The sequence below is a fragment of the Meriones unguiculatus genome, chromosome 19, assembly GCF_030254825.1.
Source record: "Meriones unguiculatus strain TT.TT164.6M chromosome 19, Bangor_MerUng_6.1, whole genome shotgun sequence".
Classification (NCBI taxonomy): domain Eukaryota; kingdom Metazoa; phylum Chordata; class Mammalia; order Rodentia; family Muridae; genus Meriones; species Meriones unguiculatus.
The window spans coordinates 46317968-46343936 of NC_083366.1; the positions used below are offsets into that span (position 1 = coordinate 46317968).

Sequence of the window (25969 nt, forward strand, 5' to 3'; positions counted from 1 at the left end):
GAAAATATCTGAGTTAGAATGTTTTCCTGCAGCTCAGCTGCTCACAGAAAAGAAATGGGGAGCAACAGATATTTTTTTGTAATTAATAATAAGTCCAATTATGTAATCTCAAAGAAAATTAAATTCTCCTCAATGGTCTCCAACTACCATCTTTCTTATGTCTGTCTGATAAAAAATAACAAGAGACAAGATAAATAATGAAAGAAAAAGCACCAAGCACCAGGAGGCCAAGTGGCATTTTCTGAGATGTGTTCAACTGAGGGAGGGCTTGGAGCCTATACCCTGAGACAATCTGACAGTTCCAAAGATTATACTATCCTAGCAGACAGCCAGGTAGCAGTCAACTCTCGGCTTTGGAAGATGAAGACTGACAAAAATGACAACCTTAACAATAAAAAAAATAAACAAGCAGAACACAGATTGCCTTCATTTCTCAGTGCCAACTTCTTTATGTCCCTTGCACCAAGCCCTGCTATCCTTGCCTCTGCACTCCACTTACACTGCTAAGAAAAGCAAAGGTTTCACTCAAGGAACCCCTAACAAAATACCGTGGCATTGTTGGCAGAACACTTTCCACGGGGACTTAGGACAAATGACTACCCTCTCCTTACAGGACGCCAACAGCAAAACACAGTACAACATGGGGAACTGTGAGCTTTAGGCTGACTGACAGAGAGCCTGCTGGAGGGGCTCATTTATAGGAACATGGGTGACACCAAAACAGCTACACTACCAAAAGTCTCACCCCAGCATGAATGGCAAAGAGTCTTTCCCTTCCTTTATCCTTCACCTTCTATACAGTTAGCACCATGGTGCCACATGCAATTATGGAAGAATTATAGCAGACTGAGAAAGAGACAGAGAGAGGCAAGAATTTCAGGAGGAAAGACCCTCCGCTATGCTCCTTATATAAGAGAATGTCAACTGTCAACAATGCAATCTCAAGGGTCTCTTGCAAGTAGTCACAGCTGCTCTGATGAAACTGATGGCTGTTATTCTTGGAGGATCATGCTTGCAACAGGTAGAGCCACTGGTAAGGAGCTCCTGAGAACAAATCTTCCACACACACTTCCTGTAAAAGACTAATGAAAATTATGTGGTCAGACACACACACACACACACACACACACACACACACACACACACAGGCATGAAAGTAGAGGCTCAATTGGGGAAAGAAAAAGGAATAATAAGGCCAGTAGGAGAACAAGAGAAAGTAAGTGTGAATATGTTTATATATGTATAAATGTATTATATTATACCCATTACTGTATTAACTATTATATATTAATAAGAATATGTGAAAAGAGAAACTATGGTTACTCATAATGACTCTAAGGAACCCTAACCAGCATACTCCATCTTTCACTTGGTCTGATCACATGAAGGACTGAACCTGTGTTCTCTGATCTGTGTCAGTAAAAAAACTGATGGGAAAACAACAGAGATTTCACACACACTGTCCTCCTTAACTTCTGTTTCTGGAAGACAAAAGCGTTCTTCTTTTCCAAGGCGGACTGTCCAGTACCGTTCCTGTTACCATATGCAGTTGCCATGCCATTGTCTCTAGTCCTTGATCCACTGCTTCCAAAAAATTCAGATTCAAGGGGGAAAAAGATAAGAACAAGAAAGAACAAGAGGAAGAAAGAGAGAGATTTTTTCTCTATAGACTACTTCTTACTTCAGAGCTGAGTACTCTCCCATAGCAGGCCTTACAGATTTCTAGACAAGTCTTTCATTTTCACAGAGCACAGAAATAGTTCACATACGTCCAAGAGAGAGAGAGAGAGAGTGTGTGTGTGTGGGTGTGTGTTTGTGTGTATTTGCACATACATGCATGGGTAAGCATTAAAAATTAAAATCCGGGTCTCATGAACAGTAAGAAAGCATTCTAACAACTTAGTTACATCCCCAGGCCCCAACCTCTCTTTTTAGAGGAAGATTCTTACTATATAACCCTGCTTGCCTTGACTTCATGGCAATCACCCTACACCAGCCTCTCATCAGCTGAGATTACAGGTGTGCTCCAACACCTGGCTTGCCAACATTCCTTTTGAGTATTATCCCTGCATCTCTCCATCTTCCCATACCAGCCCACATTACAAACTGCTGCCGGGAAAATCATCGCAGTGCTTACCTCACAGCTACTTCAAATTTTAGCATGAAGTGACTTGCACTTCTCACCCTGGGCAATCAGATTCTTCACTCTAAGACCATCTGCCTCACCATTATGAAATATGCTGGAATTTCCAGACAACTGAACAGATTTACACAGGTCATAGACAACATGCCTTTTGCCCTTGCAACTTCATCTTTCCTGTCTTCCTACTTGCTCTTCGTACTTCCTGTACTGAGCAGGAATGTCCCTGCAATGGCATGTGCATGCTAACCTTGAGAACACTGCAAGGCAAGATTGGCTTTAAATTGTAGTGAAATGAAACTTGACAATGAACTGACATTAAAATACAAACTATCCTAGAGTATCCTGGTGGGCCAAGAGTAACCACTTAAAAGCAAAAAGAGTTGAAAGGCAAGAAAACAAGAGAAGACAGACACAGAGAAGTGAATGTTGTTAAGAGAACCACAAGCATAAGGAACAGGGACGGTCTCCAGAGGCTGGAAAGGCATGGTGGCCAAGGCCTGGAAGGCTCCAGAACTGCCCTGCCAGCGCTGCCTCACGTAGGAAGGCCTGTTTGACTTCTCGACTCTACAAGCATAAGAAAATAGGTTCTCAAGGCTTAGGCAACCAGGTCTGTGCTCAGCAAGTGAAACCAAGTGCATCTCTGTATGCAGTTGTCCAAAATCACTGTCCCCAGATCCTTCTCATTATTCCAGTCTGATAAAGATATCTCAGCTGACCACTAGACATGAAAACTTATTTCTCTGAACCCACAAATGCATCTGGGGAGAGCTAAGGGCAAGCCTTTACCCAGTCCCATCCTATGCAGACAACTCTATGAAGTTAATTGACCTAATTTTCTTAGCTTTGTTATCTATTAAAAAAAAAAAAAAAGCTTAAGGCTATTGTGAAAAGGAGAGGATGGAAAGAATGCACACTTCACAGAGCCATCCAGCATACGAGGCACACTGAATATGCATTAGTAACTGTTATTAGCTTTACTCTCACTGCATTTTAGGGACGATGCCCAGGGTACTATCTTATCACCCTACTAGACAATAATGGACCTCTTTATATTTATTTACTCTATGCAGAAACTCTGACACATGGAGGGCAGTCTACAAATACTAGCCATACGAGATAAGTGGCTGCTAATCTCAAACAGTTCACCTCAAAAAGCAGGAATGTTAAAAATAAGATACAAAAAAAAAAAAAGGCATTCAAACAGAATTACCCTACATGGATGAATCAGGTTATTTAATGAAAACCACAGGGCCAGACATAGGCATATCCCTATGAGTTACTGGCGAGGGCAACCCCAGAGGTCTTCAAAACAACACAGCCAATTGCCATTGCCCTTTGTGCCCACCACAGCCACATAAAAAGCCACTATTAATAACAACATTGCTAAACACTTTGGCTGCAAGTCATAGAAAAATCTAACTCAAACTGAACAGCAAGCTGGTCTTTCAGAGTGCCAGAAGGTACTCTGCAGGTTGCTTGAGAGGAAAAAAAAAAAAGGCATCACATTTTCTTAGCCAGAGCTGGACTCTACATGCAACAACATCGAACTACCAGACAAGATTGCACAGATGGTGCACCTGTGACATGACTCTTACGGGGTAACTAACTGCATTCTGATTGGAGCTCAACAAAGGAAGTAATCTCATGCTTGATACTGAAATCCTGGGCAAAAGCTCATTGCTGGGGAGCTCATAAGCCCTAGTATAAAGTCTGCCATTAAAATCCTGCTAAATGGCCGGTTGTGGTGGCGCACACCAGTAGGATTTGCTGAAGGAGGCAGAGGCAGGAGGATCACGAGTTCGAGGCCAGCCTGGGCTACCATTGAACGTATGACAGGAGTCTACTGAGCACATCTGAAAGACTCTAACTAGCAGTGTTTTCAAAGCAAAGACTCATGACCAAACCTTTGGCAGAGTACAGGGAATCATAAGAAAGAAGGGGAGTTAGTCTGATGGGGAAAGGATAGGAGCTCCACAAGGACCAAATATATCTGGGCACAGGGTCTTTTCTGAGACTGACATTCAACCAAGGACCATGTATGGATATAACCTAGAACCTCCACTCAGATGTAGCCTGTGGTAGCTCAGTAACCAATTGGTTTCCCAAAGTGAGGGGAACAGGGACTATTTCTAACAGGAACTCAATGACCGGCTCTTTGGCCTCCCCACCCCCGAAGGGAGGAGCAGTCCTGTTAGGCCACAGAGGAGGGCTTTGCAGCCAGTCCTGAAGATACGGGATAAAACAGGATCAGATGAATGGGGAGGAGGTCCCCCCTATCAGTGGACTTGGAAAGGGGCACGGTGGAGATGAGGGAGGGAGGGAGGGACTGGGAGGGAATGAGGGATCGGGACACGGCTGGGATACAGAGTTAATAAAATGTAACTTATAAAAAAAATAAAAAATAAAAAAAAAAATCCTGCTAAATGGTGATATCGTCAAAATTGCTTTCTACATAGGTCTTTGTGGCCACTGACCTGGGCTACTCTCTACTTTGGTCAGAGAAGCTTTTTTCTCCCTAGTAGGTTAATAGTCACATATTTAATACAACAAATAAAAACAAACACCTAATGATAAACTTACAAGAGAAATATGAAAAATATTATAGATAAAAGGGTCTTCCTATATCTTCCTTTATGACAATATTAAACCATCCTGCGCAAAAGCCATTGTACCTACATATTGTTATCAATGTAAAAATCCCCCTAGTTTATCAAAAACTAAACGTGATCTGCGGTATCAACATGTTCCTGGGCTAAAAGCAACTAATACACTCCTTTTATACATACATTTTAAATGATGTATTTATATGGACATCTGTGTACAAATAGGTGTAGGGCGCTTGGGAATGGAGGTTCAGGTACTACAGAGCTCATCTAAATGAGTTTGTGAAGCACTCATAGGAAGGAAACTCGAGTTCTCTGCAGCAGCAGTGGGGGCTTTTAACCGCTGAGCAGTAACACAAGCCCTGCTTTGACATTTTTAAGTTAACATTAGCAGAAAAACAAATGTACATATTCAAATGGTGAGCTGGCATATTGTTAAACATTCTCTAAATAGGGCTCTCTTCCTAAAATGAATCATGTATATGATTGGTTAAATACCACATTTAATTTGCCTCAAAACACTGACGTCTTAGGGCTTCGATAAGGAGAATAATTATTATAAGCATAACCATTTAAAAGTAGTTTCAAGAAAGTTTTTTTTTTTTAATCCATTTGCTACACTGGCAATAAGGGTTAAAAAATGAAATCCAAGCAAGATGTTACAGTTGATAGTGTGGAATGACACACGCGGGGCCGCTTCGTGTGAGAGAAGTGATAAGGCTGCAGCAGATTCAGCAAAGTGATGACTAGTCACACCTCAGAGTCATATTGAGATTTTAGATAATACAAATTGATGTGGCATCAAAAATATACTTGCTTATGACTTCCAAGGGTCAATTCTATACTCTCTGATATGAGGAACAAGACTGTAAAAGTTACAACAAACTCTGACAGAACTTCAGCATTCATTACAGTCCCATCAAAGAACTAAATCCATAGGAGTAAAATTCAGATCACACATCAGAAAAAATTAACATACTACTCCTTTTGTTAACTAAAACAAAATTTTAATACAAAATATTTAACAATTTTAGAATAATCAATATGTCAAAATTGCAATAGCTTTAAAATAAAACATTTAGGGGCTAGGGAGATGGCTTCCTAGAGTGTTTGCCATGCAAATGTGATGATCCATGTCTGATGCCCAGTATCCACATAAAAATCAGGAGCACAGGCCTGTGATCCCAGCACTGACATATTAAAGACAGAAAACTGTCTGAGCTTCCTGCCAGTAGAACCAGTCAGTAGAACTGAACTGCTGAGCCCAGGTTCCATGACAGATTCTATCTCAAAGAATAAGGTAGCGAGCAACTGAGGCAGATACCTGGCTTTGATCTCTGACCTACACACACACACACACACACACAAACTAATTAATTAACTAACACTTATTGGGGGGGGGGGGGGGAGACAGCTCAGTTGGTGAAGTTCCAGCCTTGCAAAACAAAGATCTTAATATGATCTCCAGAATACACATAAAAATTCCAGGCACCGTGTTGTGTGCTTTTTATCCGAGCTTTCGGGGGCAGAGATGGGCTAGCAGATCCCTGTCTACTTGGCAAAATGAGAAACCATGTCTCAAAATACAAGGTGGATAGCTCCTAAGGAACAGGACCTCAAGATTTTTCTCAGGACATACACACACATACACATACACACTAGGAGGAGGAAAAAGGGGAGGAATGGGAAGCAGCAGAGGAAGGGGAAGCAGCAGCATTCTGGTGTCTGAGGGAAAAGTAAAGAATAGCTGAAATGAAGGAAGCTGCAAACAGCCTTGTGGAGATAATGGGTTCAGGCAGTTACCACTGCTTTACTCTGGGTTCTGAGTTTCTGTCCCGGCTTCTTTCTGTACCATCAATGCTGAAAGCCAAAAGTTTGTTCCATAAAAAATTCCCCAATTGGTTAAATGCCATCCCAGAGGGATGTTAATGCAAACCCAAAAACCTCTTCTGTGGACTACAGCAGCAGTGTGAATGGCGAGCCAGACTCAGGGAAGACTAAGAAGTTGGCTGATACTGAAGTGGACAACAGTGTCTCAAGTATGTGCCTGCATTGCAGTGGGAATGGAAGGAAAAAAGTTAGCTCATGGCCAGGCTCCGGGGTGTTAAACGACTGTTAGAGTTCAGGAATCTAAGTCCTCCTGAAACCTGAGGAAAATTAACACTTTGCCTGTGAAACCTAACTAAGGAAAGGAAGCCCAAGAAGTGTGAACAAAGCATGAATAAGAAGAAAAAAGGGCTGTGGCTTGAGAGGGCCTCAGACCAAACAGTGGCAACTGAAGGAGCACTTACTATTCACTCACAAGTTGTTTTAAGAATAAAGTTTTAGGGGATGGAGAGATGGCTCAGCGTGTAAGAGCACTGTCTGCTCCTGCAGAGGTCCTGAGTTCAATTCCCAGCAACCACATGGTAGCTCACAAACACCTATACTGGAATCCAATGCCCTCTTCTGGCATGCAGGTGTACATGCAGATAGAGCACTAATATACATTAAATAAATAAATCCTTAAAAAAAGAAGAATGTTTTAAAATACATTTTCCAGTAACAAATGATCAAACGTGGTTAGTATTTGTAGCAGCCTCTACCAGAATCTTATGGCAAAAGCAGTGAGACACACTGCATTACTAGCCTTTCCTGAGACTGTTCCAACATTTCTGTTTTGTTTTTATTTGGAGAAGGGTGGTGAAGGGTAGAGACTGGGTCTCTCTCACACTGGCCTAGGGCTCACTACATAACACAGACAGATTTTAAACTCTAGACTATACTCTGGGATTACAAATGGGAGCCTTGAGATTGTTTTATTGTAGATTTTTACAAGATTGTTTTTATCCAAGAGTATACCTGCAAAATGAAATGTTTATTGCCCAAAATGAGAAAAATAATATCAAAAATATAAAATCCTGCCTCAAACATGCATGTACTTTGAACACGTCTTAGAGGAAACTATACTCAAGAGCTTTAGCACTTTTTGTGATCTTCCTTCCCCAAGAAAATATTCAACTGCCTTTTGGTGGCATATGTCCAAGGACATTCAGGCTGAACTCATGGAGTCCATTATGTCATGCACAGCTCTGAGAGACACTCACCCCGTGTTGATTGAAATGATTTCTATCAGAGGATTCTTCCTGATCTTCGGCAAATCCAGCCTTGCTCCCCCCAAGCGCTTCCCATTGTCTTTTTTCTGGCCCAGAAGCCTCACTGAATGACCTTCAAATCAAGCACAAGACATAAATTAGCATGCCATGCAAATACACTGTCATTTACTGTTTTCAATAAATATGTTCATGATTGTATTCCATATTTTTCTCTTATAGGAAAAAAACCATCCAAGAGAAGATGTGATCATTTGAACATAAAAAATACAGGGAAAAAAGGAGCTACTGTGTTCAAAGACTGACCGTACTTCCCAATGCTTTGCTCACAGCACATGCACATCCACACAGCACACTTGAGAAAAGCTCCTTAAAATAAGCTCACAAAGGTGAACTCGATCTACTCTGACCAGACACCATACAGCAACAGAAAGGGCTTAAATGGGCATTAGGTACACCAGTGTTTTCTGACAGCATTAAGACATTAACTAACACTTGGTGAGAACAGCACTGAACACCTACCTATGCTGATATTTTCTACAGTCACCTGCTCCTACCCTCCTCTTTCCCTCCCAGCCTCACACACACTTACAATGTCATAGTGTAGTATAGGGTATGTGGTATATATATGTTTGTATGTGTATATATACATATATATACATATATGTTTATATGTGTGTATCTATATATACATACATAAACATATATACTAGAGAGAGAGAGAGAGATGTGTATCTTTGTACAACTTAACACTAGGTATTTTCAAACAAAACATTTCAAGTTTACTTGTAGAAAACGCAACCAAATGATTTCTAAGACACATTAAAAATGTGTATTAAAAACTTCGAAGTAATTTCAGACATACAGAAATCACAGAGCAAAGAACTTGCATATCTCCTCATTTGTAGAGGATAGTTGTGCTGGATATAAAACTGATGCTGCCTCTGTGTGCTGGATATCAGTTTGTCTGTGGTGCTACTGTTCATGATCAGATGTCGACTATTAACCCACTGTTCCAAAAAACGTAACAAGCCACTTCTTCCCTTATGCTTCCCAGACCTCACTTTGATTTCATTAGTTCGTTGGGGTACAGGTGTGGATTTCTGTAGCAGCCTTTATAGGACTAAGTCATCTCTGTAACGGCAACAAAGACACCAGATTACACATGCTTTTTCTAAGTAAGAATGTTCCTGTCCATGATGTCAAGAAGAGAAATGGGAGCAGCCCAAGCACAAATACAGCATATAGCTATTCTTAGCCATGTATCAGTAATATTCACAAATGATAACTTTTCAACTTATGGCTGAATGCTTTTGGTAAATTTCCTCAATAAGGCATACTTGCTGTGGACCTTTGTCCAGCTTTACCATTGTTTTATGGGCATATTCTATGGATCAAAACACATAATCATTCAAGAAGCAAATTAAATGCAAATTTTTTGAAGCATTCTCTTACAATAAGCTAAAACATATAAACGATGTTACACATGTTTCCATACCTTCAGTTCAGAAAGATGCACTGTTTAAACATCTGAAGACACAGCTGTTCAACACCAGAAACAAGGAAACCATCAGTCAGAGCCGTTGCTGCACTAACCACTAGAACAGGATTCTATGCTGACAATGTCTGTTGTAACAGTTAAGTATAGCCAAAGTCTAACTATGATTTGGCTAACCAAATCCTACAGATTTTCAAGATAAGATGAACTCCTCAATCAAGGTCCAGCTAATGAAGAGATGAAGGAGATTGGCGGGAAAACACACAGTTCTCTGAGGAAGTCCAAAAGGTCAAGAATGACTGTGCAAAAGGAGAGTACTTTTTCATGTGAGCTACAGGCAGATTTCCTCATGTCCTGCTGGTAATCTCCAATATGCAGCCGGCTCTAATAACATTCAATAAATTATTCATCTTCACTCTCTGTATGTAAATAGAAGCATATCTATATGCAATGACAAAAAGTTATTTTCTAATCCAATGACTCATTAAAAAGTGTCGTATCTAACAATATGCTAGTTCGTATTTAGTGCACCAAAGACAAAATAGAAAGCATTAAAGTTGTGTGTTATATACAGACAAAGAAGAAAGGAAGGAAACAACATGATTTCCTTAAAAATGGATTAACATAATAAAACTCATTCTCTCTTTAATGTCCTGTTTCAAAGGAAATTATTTCAAAATATTCATAAAATCTACAGGCCAAAAAGTCAGAATACACATGTTACAAATTATTTCCCGTTTCATGGGCAGCTATCAATATTTTTGCCTTCTGAAGCAAACCAAGATTTTAAAAAAAATAAAGAATAACATGAAGGAGAGGCCATAAACATGACTTTAAGAGGAAACAGGGACCAGAAAAACATACTGAGGGAGTGGAAATGGAGCGAGGAAATGAAGCAAACTTACCATGAAAATAAATATGTAAGACTTACAAAAGGACAGTGAAGCAAAGACAACAGTTAAACATTCACAGGCTGCATCTTGGCTTCACCACTTCTTGTCAGCCACTAATGGCTGATGAATGAATGACTGTTAGTGTAGCCTGGTGGTATGAGAAAGCAATCCTAGGTACCCAGGAGGCTGTAACAGAAGGATCCAAGGCTCGCCTGGGCAATTTCATAAGGCTCTGTCTCAAAAAGTGAATTCCACCCATACTGCCAGGCAAGGAAAGGCATTAAAAAAAAAAAAAAAAAAAAAAAGAATGGGGACAGGTTGTCCTTTATTTTATCAATTTTCTGGTAAGAATGAAGGATGAAAAAAAGTCAAGACAATAGAGGTTAACAGAAACAGAAAGTTAAATAAGCAGTTTTACACCAGGTCCATGTTAAAGAAATGAAAGAGAAAGATGTAAAGAATGATGCTCAACATGACAAGGCTGAATCCAAATACTCTCACTGAAGAGAAACTGATGAAGATAGAACAAGATGAAAACATGCACATGCAGAGAAGTGTGGAACCCATGAACGCAGTGAACTCCACGAATGCAGTGAACTTCTGCAGTCTTCTTTCCATTTTAAAAATAAGCCCACTTCATTTCTCTATATAATGATCAGATATAGTTCTATAGATTATTATAGGTTGTTAGCCATTTTAATAAACACTTCTCTAAGCTATTCCTTTTATGTATCACTTAAAATTCAACACTGTAAAAACTAAATTCAATTATAAGCCCTAAAAGCTTTCAACAGCTATTTACAAACCAACTTCAAACCCTGATTCTATGATGGCTTTTACATTGGAACTAATCCACGGAAACATTTCATGAAACTGTTTTATTATTACCTATCTGTGAACCCAAAAGAAAGCTGCTTATGATCCACTGATATACAACCATTTCCAAACAACAGCCACTGTCCATGTTGCACCAATGCTCAGTGTTGTCTGTGGCTCTAGAGCAAAGTCTGCCCAAACCCCACAGTTCTAAAGGCTTTTATAAGAGGGGGAAAACCACCCCAGTGACTTGTCAGGAAGCCAGTCAGCACAGTCACTCACAAGCCAACAAACACAGTAAAAGAATGTTAGAAACATGATAATCTACAAAGTATGTATTTATTAGCTAAGCTGTGATACTACACACCAATCTCTTCTCATTCTCTCACGTTAGCTTGGAGATGTTGTAAAAACATCAACAACCTGGCAACTGGGACTCATTTTGTGTACTTCTGTCTTTCGTTTCTTTTTTTCTAAAGGTTTTGTAAGACAGCCAACAGCTAGACTTTACTTCAAGATGTCACTCAACCCACCTAATTTTAGAGGCCAGGCTACTGTTTCCTTGCTATGTGACCACCCTGCTTACCACCACCAACAAAGACTCCTGACATGATGCCTTGACCTCTTGCTGGCTGCTGACATTGCATAAACGCAGACCTATTAAGCCTAAAAATCCAGCTCTGAACCCTAAGCTCTGGGTCAGCCTCCGCGAAAAGCAACCCAGTGTGATATGGGGACAGAGGGCAGAAACTAGGCAAAGTTGTTCTCTATTGCATCAAAGTAATTCATCCTATGCAGCACTTTTGATGGGAAGGGGCATTTTCAGATATCTACAACAAAAGCACAACCTTCCCTTCAAATATTTTCATCTTCAGAAATGAAAAATAAAATGAGTTCAACAGAAGCAGCGGCTTCCTCACAAGTTGAGGCTGGAAAAGACTATGTATTATTAAAACTGGCTTGACAACTCAAGTTCTATTTAGCCACTAGAAGAAGACAGGCTGTTTCTCAAGTTGAAAGAACGTAGTGTTAACCAGAATAACAGCACTTAAGAAATACTAAGAAGAGGCTGGAGTGAAGGCTCAGCAGTTAAGAGTGTTTACCATGTGACAAATCTGGTTCCCAGAACAAACATCAGGCAACTCACAAGTGCTTCTAACTCCAGCTCCAAATGGATCCAAAGCCTCTGACTTCCTGGGGCATCATGCATATATTCAAACACTGACACACACATGCATGTAAGTAAAAATATCCTTTTTTAATATACTGAAATGAAAGAACACAAAGCATAAACCAACATTAAGGAAGAGAGCCTGTGAAAATAGCAGTGTCTCGCAGCACAGTAGTTTCTAGACCTTAAGAAAATACAAAGACTCCAAGACTCTTGGCTGCCACTCAGAACTTGTTGCTAACACCCCATATAATTTGGTCATAGGATTTAGAAAAATCAAGGTGGTACTGATCTCGAAACTTTCTCCCTGATGAATAGCTTTCATGATACCAGAAGAGGCTATTCAGGATGCTGGGGAAGAAGTGGTAACAACAGTTTTTATACAGTAGTAAACCTGCAACCTACAATAATGACTGGCATAGCAAGTTATGATGTAATAGTGGCACAAATGTTATCAGAATAACCAACCACTTTCTGATTGGATTTAATGATTACTTCAAAGGGGGAAGCTCATGCCTAGTACATCTGGCCAAAAATTCATGGCTTGAGAGTTCACAGGCACTGGGGATAAAACTATCACTATATTTTGTGACTGCAAATAATATCTAACTGCCCTCAAAATAGATATATCTCAATCCACAAATTACTACAGCTTTCAAGGCTAATCAGAGAAGGATCTTCCTACAGTGAGTGACAGTTTATACAAAGACTCACAACTGATCAAAGTGCAGAGAACAAGTGTCTGTGGACTGCTTAGTCATACAGACTATGTCTATATTATAGCTTCTCCACCCAAAGCTCAGAAAACATCAAGGAAGACAAGGTAAAATGACTTAAGAACAAGTGGTCAAAGATAAATGACACAACTGGGCTGATGAACTCAGCAACTGTGGCTGTCTGCACAAGACCTTACAAGAACAATCCAGTCAACATTCCAGCTTGGATAGCAGGGGAACATAAACCGCTAGTGCCGAGCCAAGAAGCTATTGACAGTGAATGGCTGCTAGGGGAAGGGGAGTCTGTTTTCTTTAGAGATATTGTCTGGGTAAGTTGACCATGCTGCACTGGGTAGTCCTATGTTTATGAGTATATAGGCAGCCCTATTAAACTCAGCAGATAGTTAAAATAAGATAAAATAAAATATAAAATAAAATAACTGAGAAGAGTTGGAAGGGATAGATAAATATGTGACCAAAACACATTGCATGCTTATATAAGATTCTCAAAGAATCAATAAAAAACATACTACTTAACATGAATTAAATTAATTAATTTTTTAAAATAAGATCTTACCTAGTAAAACGCTATGATAAGATCAGAGAACACAGTTTAAATCTCTGCAAATCTGAAGATTATTTTATGCAAAAGTCATGTTGCACAGAAAAATACACTTGCCCTCTAACAGTAATGTATGAAACTGATATCTGCACAGGAGAGAACTTCAGAAAAAATGAAATAAAAGCATTGCTAGAACAGGAAGTTCTTAGGGATGTTCTGCCGCCATTGCACACTATTGTAGGCTTAGCTCGTAATGATTAAAGTTAGATTAAACAACGATTGCTATGAATACACCGAAACAAGTCCTCTTACTCTTACTCTAACAGAAACACCTTCTGCAGGTAAATTACAATACACATTTAATCTTATGTCTTAATTATGACTTCTGTAAGCAGAGATGCCTTTCATGACAGGGGAAAAAAAGACGTCTGTGGAGTCCGTTACCTACAGTCTAACTCAAGTGCCCATCCAAACCATCAACAGCCAAACGAGTCCTGAAAGAGCAGGTGACCTGAGGAGAAGCCTCTCAGACCATAGCCTGCCTTTTTAGGACAGGCTTTCCTGAGTTGGAAGTGTGTTGATGAGCAAAGTTGTGATCTTTGCAACAAAAAAATGATAAGTGCTTTTGTCCCTATGTGTCACAATATAAAACACTACTGTTCTCATACTCACAGCCACCATGTCGAAGTTACCACAGCCAAAAATGGAAGCAGAGCTCACTACTAAAAAACGGCAGGAGCACAACACATGACTCTGGGAACTGAGGAGACAAATTTAACATCTAAGACTGAACCTCACAGGGCTGTGGAGACAGCTCAGTAGGTAAAAGCATCCGCTGCACAAGTGTGAGGGTCTGAGTTTGGAGCCCCAGCACCCACATAAAAAGCCAGGTGTGGGAGCTCAAGCTCTAACCTCAGCCCTGGGATAAGGGAAGAGACAGGAAGATGGCTCTGGCTTGCTGACCACCACCCACGGCAAAAGCAACAACAACAAGCTCCAGGCTCAGTGACAGGCCTTGTCTCAGGAAATAAGGCAGAGTAATAGAGGAGGATACCCATCAGGGTCATTCCCCTGCTGTCTAGGAAGCTGAGTAAGTAGAACACATCTATTTCATAATACACTCTGCTAGAACTCCAGCTTATTGCTAGTTTTCCTTAAACCGATCAAGTATAAATATTATCACCATAACCAAACTGTACCAAAAAGATTTATTAAGACTGGAAGTGAAGGAGCCTGATGGTGAAAAGCCATACCGTCCAAAATGAGAATACTGCTAAGTAGCATTTATGAAGTAAGAATAAAAGCTGTCAGGCACTGGTTAGAATTAGTCAATCAATTAAATGTCTTCTCAGTTTTTTAATTTTGAGAGCTGTAATGATGATAATGAACTTTTTTGTTTTCCTTTTATGAGACAGGATCTCTCTATGTAACAGTCCTAGGTGTCCTGGAATTTATTAGGTAGACCAGGTTGGCCTCAAACTCACAGAGATCCACCTGCCTCTGTATTCAAGTGTTGGGATTAAAGGCATATGCTACCATGCCCGGGTGATGATAATGAATTTTAAAAATTGTAAGTTTCTACATTAAAATACAGGTGGTTACAGCAGTAATTCTTCCCTGACTCCAGTATGTAATTAGGACTGGGAAGTTGGTTACATCCTTAGGAAAATGTGCAGTAATTTTCCTGGCCTAACAACTGACAATGAAAACTATACAAGGTATATTTTATGAAAAATCTCATGTCACTCTTTAAACATGCACATACAAAAAAATTTTCCTTACAGAAAGTCACTATTAATTTCTTGCTGCTTCTACTAATGTTTTCATCACTAGTTCCAATGAAGAAATTCTTTAGCTAAGTTCCTAATTTAAAAACTTCAACATCAAAGGAAGAGTAAAAGATTCTATTCAAAAAAATTTTAAATGAAACAAATCTTTACTAACTTCCATGCATGAAAAAGATTCATTCCTAGCCAAAATCAAAGAAAAGAAAAGAAATTTTTAATTTCCAGGCAATGAATAAAAAAAGAAGCAAACAAGCAGAGAACAAAAAGAAAAGAGAAGCAAAAATGTAAAGAAGCAAAATATACGACAAGGATTTGAAGAGAATCAGAAAAGGGAACAGTAAAGTTAAACCATGGGGAAGAGCATGGTGACTGCAGCAAACAGATCCTTTCCTCCTCATATCCCCTGTTCACTATAAGCAGCTTCACAGAACAAAAAGAATATGGGCTCTGGAACCAGAGAGCAGGGTTTCAGACTTGCCACTGCCTCGTGCACAATCAGCGCAACCAGGCTTCCTGTAGAATATGAACAAATTATTGTCTCTGGGAAAGATAAGCTACGAAGAGCTAGACAAGGCACTGACTGAAGCTTCTGCAGTAATTAATGCAAGTGCAGTCCCACCAAGCCTGCAGTCCTAACGATGCAAGGAAAGTTCATATACTGCAAAGGACATAATCTTCCATTTATGTAAAAAACAGACGATGAAAACCACTTCTGTGAGTGATTTGTTAGCTCAATAATTGAAGCATTATAGTCAATAATTGAAGGATTATAGATTCAAGGTAATACCTATGAAGTCACTCCTGCACAGTGACGGGAAGGAAAGGACGCACGCATGGCAAGACTCTCACTGGATCCTGGAAACCTAAGCACGTGTGTTAAAAAGCTAGGAGAAGCCCAGCTGCTTTTCCATCTTAGGACCCTAAGTTACACCCAACCATAGCAGCGGCTCTTGGTGTCAGGATCCTAGTGAGGAATGATAAGGTCAACCTCTAACAGCAACCTTAACCAGGTTATGATCACCCAACCTAACCACTTTGTGTGTGGTGCATGTGCGCGCATGCGTATGCACGTGAACATGAAAGTGTTGCACTTCGTGTATGCAGGTGCAGAAAGTGTACAATGACACATGCACAGGGGCAAGAGTATGATGTGGAGCCTGAAGGGCAAGCACAGTTTGGAGCTGTTCAGGTACCATCTGCCTGGCTTTGAGACAGGCTCTCTCACTGGCCTGAACTTGCAATGCAGATTCAGCAAGGCTGGCAGAACAGGAAGCCCCAGGGATCCACCTATATCCATCCACCTTCCCCGAGCTTGGTTTACTGGCACACACTACCATGCCAGTTTTTTCCGATGAGCGCTGGGAATCAACACCTAGGCACCCAGGCTTAAACAGCAAGCATTTTTAAGGACTGAACTGTCTCTGTATTCATGGAGAAGCAGAATATAAAAAAAGAACTCCCAGCACTCTGGAGGCAGAGGTAGGAGGATCTGTGAGTTCAAGCCCAGCCTAGTCTACAGTGAGTCCAGGACAGCCAGAGCGACATAGAGAAACCCTGTCTCCAAACATCAAAAGTTAGAAGTATGTATGTTACATGAACATGTTTTAGTAATGGAGTCAGGATGTGATGTATTTTACAAGTAAGTCTTTTTATAGCAAAGAATGTGAAGTTTACATATAATACAAACTCTTTGTGAGACTGATACTTTATATACCATATGATAAACAGCAATGTGAATATGACTCTTAGCAACAGTCATGGGTATACCATGAATAGGCATACCACATAGATAGCACAATCACTGTAGATATTCAAATGGAAACTGGCTTACAGTAGATTTCACATAGTTTTCCATTATTATTAATGAAACTTAGAGTCTCATCTTCCCACATAACCAGATATTATGTTTTACATGTAACATGTATATTCTCCTCCATATCCTCCCCAAACCCTATTTCCCCAAAGAGCTAGTATGCTTTTACCCATAGACCCTTTCTGCATTCATGTTATACTCTCTCTTCCTCTCATTCGATGTCTCTATCTCTTTACCTCCCTCCCTCCCTTAAGATCAATTCTCACGTTCCTATTTCCAGTTTCATAACTTGTACCCTCCCTCAACAAAACACATATAAATAAATGCAGACATACACTTGTATAAATTAATACTTATGGAGAAAGATACTCACTGGGTAAATACACGTGCCACCAAATCCAACAGCCTGAGTTCAATTCCCAGAACCCATATGATGGAAGAAGAGAGTGACCTCCCCAATTAACCAGATATCATCGAATGCCAGAGAATGTGGATCCTAGTAGATGCCAGAGAATGAGTGTCCCACTGTGCTTCAGAGACTGAGGATTCTATTAGACACTAGAAAGCAGGAAACCTCCTGGGATCCAGAAAGCAAAAGGCCTAATGGACAAAAGAGTGATGGTCCTCCTGGGCATTGGAGAATAAGAGTCCCTCTGGGAACCAATGAGCAAAGACACTACGTAAGATAGCACGTAAGTGCCAGCCTGAATGGACACAGTTGAATGTGGAAAATAGCTCTAAAGAGGCAATCAGAGGTTACACAGTTCTGTTTGGAAAACTAAGATAAAAACAACAGAGCTCAGAAGTCTACAGAAAAACCTTCAAATTCTCTCCAGCTGCAGCTGAGAACATTAAGCATCAGAAGAGTAATGTGACAAAAGGCAGTTAACAAATGTCTCAGTGCTGTGGCAGAAGGTGGGGTGCACATTATTTCTTTGGCGTGAGCTCTGTAAATAAAATGTGGGCAATAGAAACAGAAACAGAGCATCTTGGTCTAGAAAGCGAGTCCAGGACAGCCAACGCTACACAAAGAAACCCTGTCTTGGAGGGGGGAAACAAAAAAAAAGATGAAGGCAGAGTGAATCTGCACTGAGCCTAACTTTTTCAGTGAGAAGCCGTCCTTCATCAACCTGGCTTGGAAAAGAAAGGCTTCTTCCTACAGAAACTATACCTCTACTCAACTCCAGGGAAGTTCAATGCTGAATACCATTCATTTTTAAATTACCTTCTATTTTTCAGAGAAGTTTTAGGTCCACAGATAAATTGAGCAGAAGCAGAGTGCTTCCATCACCCACTGCCAACACCCGACACAGAGTGTCTCAGCAGGTTTGCTCATTGACAGCCATCTGGGTTCACAGCTAATAGTAATTCGTGATGATTTGAGTGACTGCATAATGACACGTGTTCACCATCGCAATACAACATCAAAGCTACCACTGCCCCAAATACCTTCTGGGTTCTGCTTACTTAACTGTCACCCACACATCTAACTTCTAATAACCACTGCTTCCTTTACTGCTTCTATGGTTGCTCTCTTTTAGATGTCACACAGTATATCCCATAGTATGTGGCTTTTAAATATTAAAATTATTTTAATAACATTAAAGGTTATCTTGTTTTAATATGCAAATCCACAAGTTGCTCCATGTTTTTTCATGACTTTATTGCTCTTTTTTCAGTGTTTTACAGAAAATTTAAAATAAAAAATTTAAGAAACAATGAGCAAATTCACTTACACACACACACACACACACACACACACACACACACACATCCTAGTCAGTGTGAATCCAAGGACAAAATTTATTATTTTTATCCTACTATAAACTTCTTCATAAAAATGCTCAATAAATGTTCACTGAATAGTATATCAAAATGTTAGTTCAAAAATGCATCTTCTGATCCACAATTACCTTTTATTGTTTCCTCTACAACTTCTACCACACGATCTATCTGCTGAACCTAGAAGGAGAGACAGGTCAGAAGTCAGACAGGAAACTGCATCCACATGCCTGCTGGAGTCAACGTATATTTTCTAAGAATGCGGGTGTAAGTTTTACATGATTTATTTAATATTCCATAGTAAGTAATATTTAAATGTAAATAAAATTTAAATTAAGCAATACATACATATACACACACAAAAATAGACTAAATAAAGATATAAGCATTGGTAAAGGCTTAACTTAAATTATATACATAAGATATATGCAGTTTTATGTAAATAGATAGGTAGGTAGACAGACAGAGAACCATCTATGTAGGTTTCACTTGATTTACCTAATTAAATACATACATTAGATAGGTGACAGAGAATAGGTAGGTAGGTGGATAGATAGATAGATGATAACCAAAAATAATCTGTGTGACTGTCTTGTAAAATAGTGAAGTGTATCATCCAATGGTGAGTAAAATCACACAGTATGACACAATCAGGTGGGAGCTGTGTTTTTCTATTGCATCGCTGTTACTGGAGCTTGAAACATTACCCTAAAAGAAGAAAAAAGGCTCATAAAGTTAAAGGAATTTCTAAGATTCATGAGAATCCTAATCCAAGTACACAGCTGCTGGAAAGATGGGGGTTTGCTTTAAGTTGTGACTTTAGTGAGTTGTTCCCTGCACTGCGGTGGGATTTTTCAATGAGGATGCACCCTGCTTTGTTAAGTAACCCCTATAATAAAATAATAAGTTCACAAGTGTGGTAAGGCTATAACTGGGTTGAATTATATATTTGATCTATTACCAGAGTCTTAATTGGTTGAAGAGACATTTGCTCTTGTCTCCCATGAAAAAGCCAGGCAACAGCTATCCACATAAACTCAACACAGGCTGAAACATAAATTTAATTTTAATTAAAATATGTCTCTTCCTACAAAGCTTCAAGTTACAGGGCATAAAATGGCAGATTACACAACAGAATATGCTAACACGAAATGGATAGATGGGAAATTTGTGCTTTATTATTTCAATTTTTAACACCCTTTCAGTGAATTAGTATTGAATGCTGAGTAGCATATTCAGACCTGGGGTGCCCAAGGTCAATAATAAAGGTCATTTTCCAAATACAAGTGACCAAGAATGAATTGCTGGAATGCCACAAAAACACAGAGAAAGATAAGAAAATGAAGTGATAGACCAAAAATATCTTTTGAATGAAAAGACACTAAGAATATTGAGGGAACACAAAGGAATTTAGAATGAAATGAAGACAGTAAAATAAATAAAATCATGATCTCAGAAGTTAGAAAAGTTATCTGAAATAGCTCAAGGCTGATTCTTTTTTTAAAAAAATGCTTCAAGTGTCATTGTTCTATACAAAAGAGGTCAGGGGAAGGGCTCAGGAAATTAAAGCAAGGCAACACAGAACAGTAAGATGGAACTAAGGTAATCCACACCACACCTCTCTCCACCCCAAGAAAAGGTCTTACTGTGTAACTCCAGCTGGTCTGAACTTGTAAACAGGACTAACCTCAAACTCAGACACCTGCCTGCCTCTGCTGTCAGTGTGCTGAGATTAAAAGCACATCCTACCATACCTGGCTCACCTTCTATTGCTAAAGCACAAATAGAATAACATACTATGAAAAATAGATACTGTGAAAAATACATACTAAGATTCTTTCCGGAGTGTGTGTGTGTGTGTGTGTGTGTGTGTGTGTGTGTGTGTGTGCGTGTGTTTTCTCTGTGGTCATTTTCATTTTAACAACCCGTAGGACAGGTAAAAATCAAGATGCCAGTCTATGTGTATACATCATCTAAGCATCTAGTGATGTATACACATAGTATACACATAGTGATGTGCTCATCTCCCAGCTGCTTAGTATCCTGTTCACCGAAGGGCCCATATGCATTTATCTACGCCCTAATGATAAAAGAACAGCACTATCATACCACAGTGATGTGATAGACCTAAACTGGGGTAAGAAGAACCTTTTACATGGGATGTGTTAGAAATACATATGAGGAGAGGTACCTCAGAGGTTAAGAACACTGGCTGTTCTTCCAAAGGTCCTGAGTTCAATTCTCAGCAACCACCTGAGGACTCACAACCATCTAAAATGAGATCTGGTGACCTCTTCTCACATGCAGCCAGAATGCGGTATAAATAATAAATGAATCTTAAAAAAAAAAAAAGAAAAGAAAAGAAATACATATGGAGGCTCAGAACAATATTTCTTTGACCTCAATGTCTCACACACAAAAATAAACAGGTGTGCACTGCCTCTGCTGCTCTCAGGTGGGACCAGCCTATGTTGGCAACACAGATCATCCAGGCCATGATGAGCGCCTTGTAACTGCAGTGGTAACAAGCCACAAGGAAAGAAACAGATAATGTAACAACAACAGCTCATGTACTTCGGCCTAGGTACGAGTAACTATTTCTTAACACTATAAATGCAAGGAGAAAAGGGTGATAAATAAATGTATAAAAAAAGAACAAATAATTAAAAAAAAAGAGGTTGAGAGCATAAAAGCCAAAATGTAATTGAGAAGCAGCAGAAGCTATGGTAGCCCAGAGAGCTCTACCAGGGACTACCGCAGTTCTGCAGGCTGCCTGGCCAGCAGTCAATGGGTGCAGCAATGAATTCTTCAGGGAGGAAGGAAGGCCCTTCCTTACTGAGTGCTACAGCTCAGAATAAATGGCCAGTCTCAGACTTCTTTCCCAGGAAGTAGATGGTGCTCACCGTGCTATTTCATGTGAAACGGGACGTACAAACCTTGGGCAGTGGGGAGGGGCTTTAAGGATGAATGTGACTTAGGGCTCTGGCAATGCTCTATTTACATGGTGAAAGCTAACAGGTGACAAGCTCATGTGACTGACCACCTGTGGCCACCTGGGGGTTGTGCCATGTGTTACTTAGACAGGCAGGAAACAAGAACAGAGCTTTGTCCCACACCTTCTATTCTCAGAATGAAAATTTAAATCTCAAATTTGAGATTTCCAGAGTTTGAACATCTTGCTAATCACATGCCAATTCTCCTAGAAGCACAGCCCATGAGCTCCACAATATAAACTTTCATAAAACCCAGGACCTATTAAAGAACAGATTGGGGTTATGGAAGGAGGGTACTAGCAGGATTAAGATGATAAAAGTATATCATATTCAAGTAAGAAAATGTCACAATGAAATTCATTGTTTTGGAGAAAAGGACTTTAATTATAAACCTGAGGAAATTGGAGGCGAAGAGAAAATAGGAGAGGACCAGGGAAAGGGAAAGAGATGGGAGAGGAAAAGAGGGAAGGAGGGAAAGAAGGAAGGGAGAGGGAAAGAGAGGAGAGAGAGAGGGAAAGATGGGAAACAAGACTAGAATGGAAATAAAATAAATGATGAAAAAAATTTAAAAAATGAATTGAAGCAGTGACAAGTTCATGCAGCATGTAATTGAAGGTCTGAAAATTCAGAAATGAGAATAAAATCAGTATGCTTCCAAAAAAAGAAAAAAGAAAAAAAAAAGACTGTAAATCCCATTGAATCAAAGATGAGGAGGAAGCATGACAAGCAGAGCAGGCAGAGGGCACACGAGATGCAAATTTATCCCCTGGCCTCCATGTTTTTCAATAAAGTAAAGGGTCACCTACTAAAAGTAAGAAAGATAAGATAATAAGAATGAAGGTAGAGAAAGAACATGTGAACATGTAAAAATTCTCAGTTGAAATTGGAGATTATTTCTTATAGAGATCACAAGCAGATGAAGTTTTCTCAAGGGAAAGTGACTGACTCAAGGTTTATTCACTCCATCTCTCAGTCAGTTGGCATGCGCCAAGTGTCTAACACACACCACAATGAACCAAAGGAACGGAGATGATACTGCATGGAGAGATCTGTGGCACAGACTATAAAGAAATGGAAGAAAATAGTTGACTATGCATTGGAGCTCAGATGAAGCCTGAAAAACTCATGAATAAGTAGAGCCAATGTGTAGGGGAAGGGAGGGAGAGAAGGAAAAATATAAGAGGTTTTAATTAGTGTGGGCTCAGCTAATCAGTACCTGTGAAGAAAAGTGAGGGCCAGTATCTGCTTATAGAAACAGGGTGCTGAAACAGCATTCAGGTGATTCCCACTGGAGCTGACACAGAAGGAAGTGCAAGTTTGGGTAAGTGTAAGTCACAACACACAGTGACTTGGATTGCTTGGGATTTGGACAGAAGCGCGAGGCATAGGACTTGGCTAAATTGCGTACAGTATATAGATGAATAACCAAGGTACTGGTTGAGAACAGCAGATACTGAACACAATGAGAAAGATATAAAATAACTCAGTGCTGTTGCCAGAACAATAATATTTTCCTATATGCTTAGAAATAGAAAGGTTCAGCCAGAAGCCACCATTTCACAAAGGAGCAGAAGAACAGTGTAGCATGTTGAACACCCAGTACAAAGTCGAAAAGCTAAACTATGAACCCTAGTAAGGAAAACAGAACTATAAGCCCATGAGAACCTTGGATTAATGGGGGTTTTGAGGCAGATTAGAAGGATGCATATCTCTCTGGGACACTGAGGCAAGAATTAAGCATTGTTAAAGTATTGTTAGCTACTTTTAGAATTAATGTTAATATGTTAATCATTTCTTATAGAACCTGCTCCATGTTTGTTTTTCCTTTAAGCTAGGGTAATGGAGGCCTCCACACTAATAGACAAGTTAGATCCTTCCCTGGTGCCTTGAGTGCATTGAGCCAAGCAGCCAGCTTGACCACTAACTATTCAGAACACTGAGGCCTTAAAGATAATACACAGCAACCACATCTGCTTAATACCAAAGCACAACTCCAGTTCCAGAGGGCACAGCCCCGGACATGACTGCTTTAACCAACTCACACTAAACCTCTTCCCATCAAAAGGCTCAAATCTAGCAACCACTTTCACCTAGCATATCCCCTGCTGGTCCAGAGGAAGGTCTGTGATTGGTGTAAACACAGACGTTAATTTCTGTGAATGACTGAGCCATGGCTGTACAAACACCCATGCCCTATCACTTCAGGATATATAAGCAGCATACCTTTCATGATGGTCAGGAAGCTCCCATTGTGCTGCTCCCAGATACAACATTAGCCTTAATGAAAGGCTTCTTCCACTATGTCTTTTGCCTACTTTTATCTTTATCATCGCTAGTGATATGAGCGGTAGTGTGGAGCCTCAGCAAAGCAGTGACTATCACCCTGATGGCAGCAGGAGTAACAGCAATGGGAAGAGAGCTGAAGAGCTATAGAAAGTGACCAAAACAGAAACCAGACAGAATCAAGGAGAGAGAGAGAGAGAGAGAGAGAGAATGAGAATGAAAATAAAAACTACCAAAGGAGAGAGAAGGCAAGAAAAAGCAGCAAGCCAAGATGGAAGAAGGACAGAGAGAGCAAAGTTCTGACCTCCACCAGTAAAAAAGTTCCAAGGAGCTGCCAAGCCTTAAAGACCTGAGAGTTTTAACACTAGCTACCAGAGAACTGAAACAGTCGTCCACACAGGGCTGTGGGTCCCAGCATACAAAGCCTGTTTGATAGCCGTGATATAAGCGTGACACCTGCTGCTGCTTGGAATACAGTGTGACATTCCCTCAAAGGGTTGAACACAGTTGTATAATCCAGTATAATCTAATCAACAGAGTGAAACCTACACACACCAAAAAAACTGTGCAACATTCATAACGACCAAAGGGTGTGAACTCAAATGTCCACCTACTGTTAATGGATCATTAAGTCATAAATGAAATGATAGAAGAAATGAGATATATGACATAACTACACAGAGTGAGAAATCTGGGTAATCCTCGTACCATACAAACCCGTTAGATGAAATGTCCACAACAGAAAACATCAGGGGGCAGCAAGTCAGTGACTGCCCATGGCTGAGACAAAGGAGAAACAGGCAGATGCAGTAGAGACTTGCATCTCTACTGCAAGAAAGCCCTGCGTTTCTTCCAGGAGTAAAGAGTGTTCAGTGTTTCTGGAGATGGTCTCACACTCTGAATAAACTACAAACCACAGGACTACACACTGCAATTGGAAGCACTGTGTGATGCATGACTTGTATCTCAAAAAAAAAAATTATATCTCAAAATAAAAAAGATGAAATTTGCCAAATGTTCTACTCTGAAGGTCATTAAAGAAAAAAAAATAACAACTGAGGAAAGCATACAGATCTCTAGGCAATTGGACGTCAGGGGACTCTGAGTCCCTAAAAGGCAAAAGGCCACAAAGAAATGTGCATTAAAACAGAAAAAGAAAATTATTTTCACCTGATTACAAACAAACAGCAATGAAGTCCTCATGTAATTTGGGAAAACTATTGTGTCCACTTACAGTGATGAGGACAGTGAAGAAAATAAGGAGAAAAAGTAGAGAGAAGGAGGGACCACCACAACAAGCAGAAGTGAGAAGAGAAAGAAGTTAAGCCAAAATCAGTACAGTGTGGGAGGGGACAGAGAAAATACCATAAACAAAAACAGAGCCAAACTCCCCTCGAAGAGGCCACAATAGACTGAATTTTCTTTGGGAGAAGAGGAAAGCTATTCTCAGCACCATAAATTGTAGCCCTGTATACACAAAAGCTTATTCAACAGCATATAATTCAAATAAAATAAATAAAACAGTATCTTGTGCCCTTCGGGCACTTGATTATAAATATAGAGGGGAAAAATACTGCAGCATGTCCCCTCACTAACTCCACATGTTCTCAACAAGAAAGAAAGGTGTTGGTGAGCAAACAATTCATAAATAACATTAGTGAGTCATCCTGATGAAGGACTTTCAAAGAGCCCATAAAAATATTTTTTTTCCTGCTCTCAGAAAAGACTTCAGATTCATAACTAAACATGCAGAGAGGAAACAAAGCAACATACTGGCACCCAACGCAAATGAAAATGCTGTTCTCACATCTCCCAAC

The 25969-nt window shown here is 39.9% G+C and overlaps 1 protein-coding gene across 9 annotated transcripts in view; it reads right to left on the bottom strand.

The window, feature by feature from the left end:
• The window catches only part of Cdkal1 (CDK5 regulatory subunit associated protein 1 like 1), a 549424-nt gene that overhangs the window by 375668 nt on the left and 147787 nt on the right, over window positions 1-25969 (bottom strand). For all 9 annotated transcript variants that reach the window (XM_060373105.1, XM_060373106.1, XM_060373110.1 and 6 more), the window contains 2 exons: window positions 19008-19056; window positions 7833-7953 (listed from right to left, as the gene is read on the bottom strand). In XM_060373105.1, the coding sequence (XP_060229088.1) occupies window positions 7833-7953; window positions 19008-19056 (170 nt within the window). The remainder of the gene's footprint in view (window positions 1-7832; window positions 7954-19007; window positions 19057-25969) is intronic.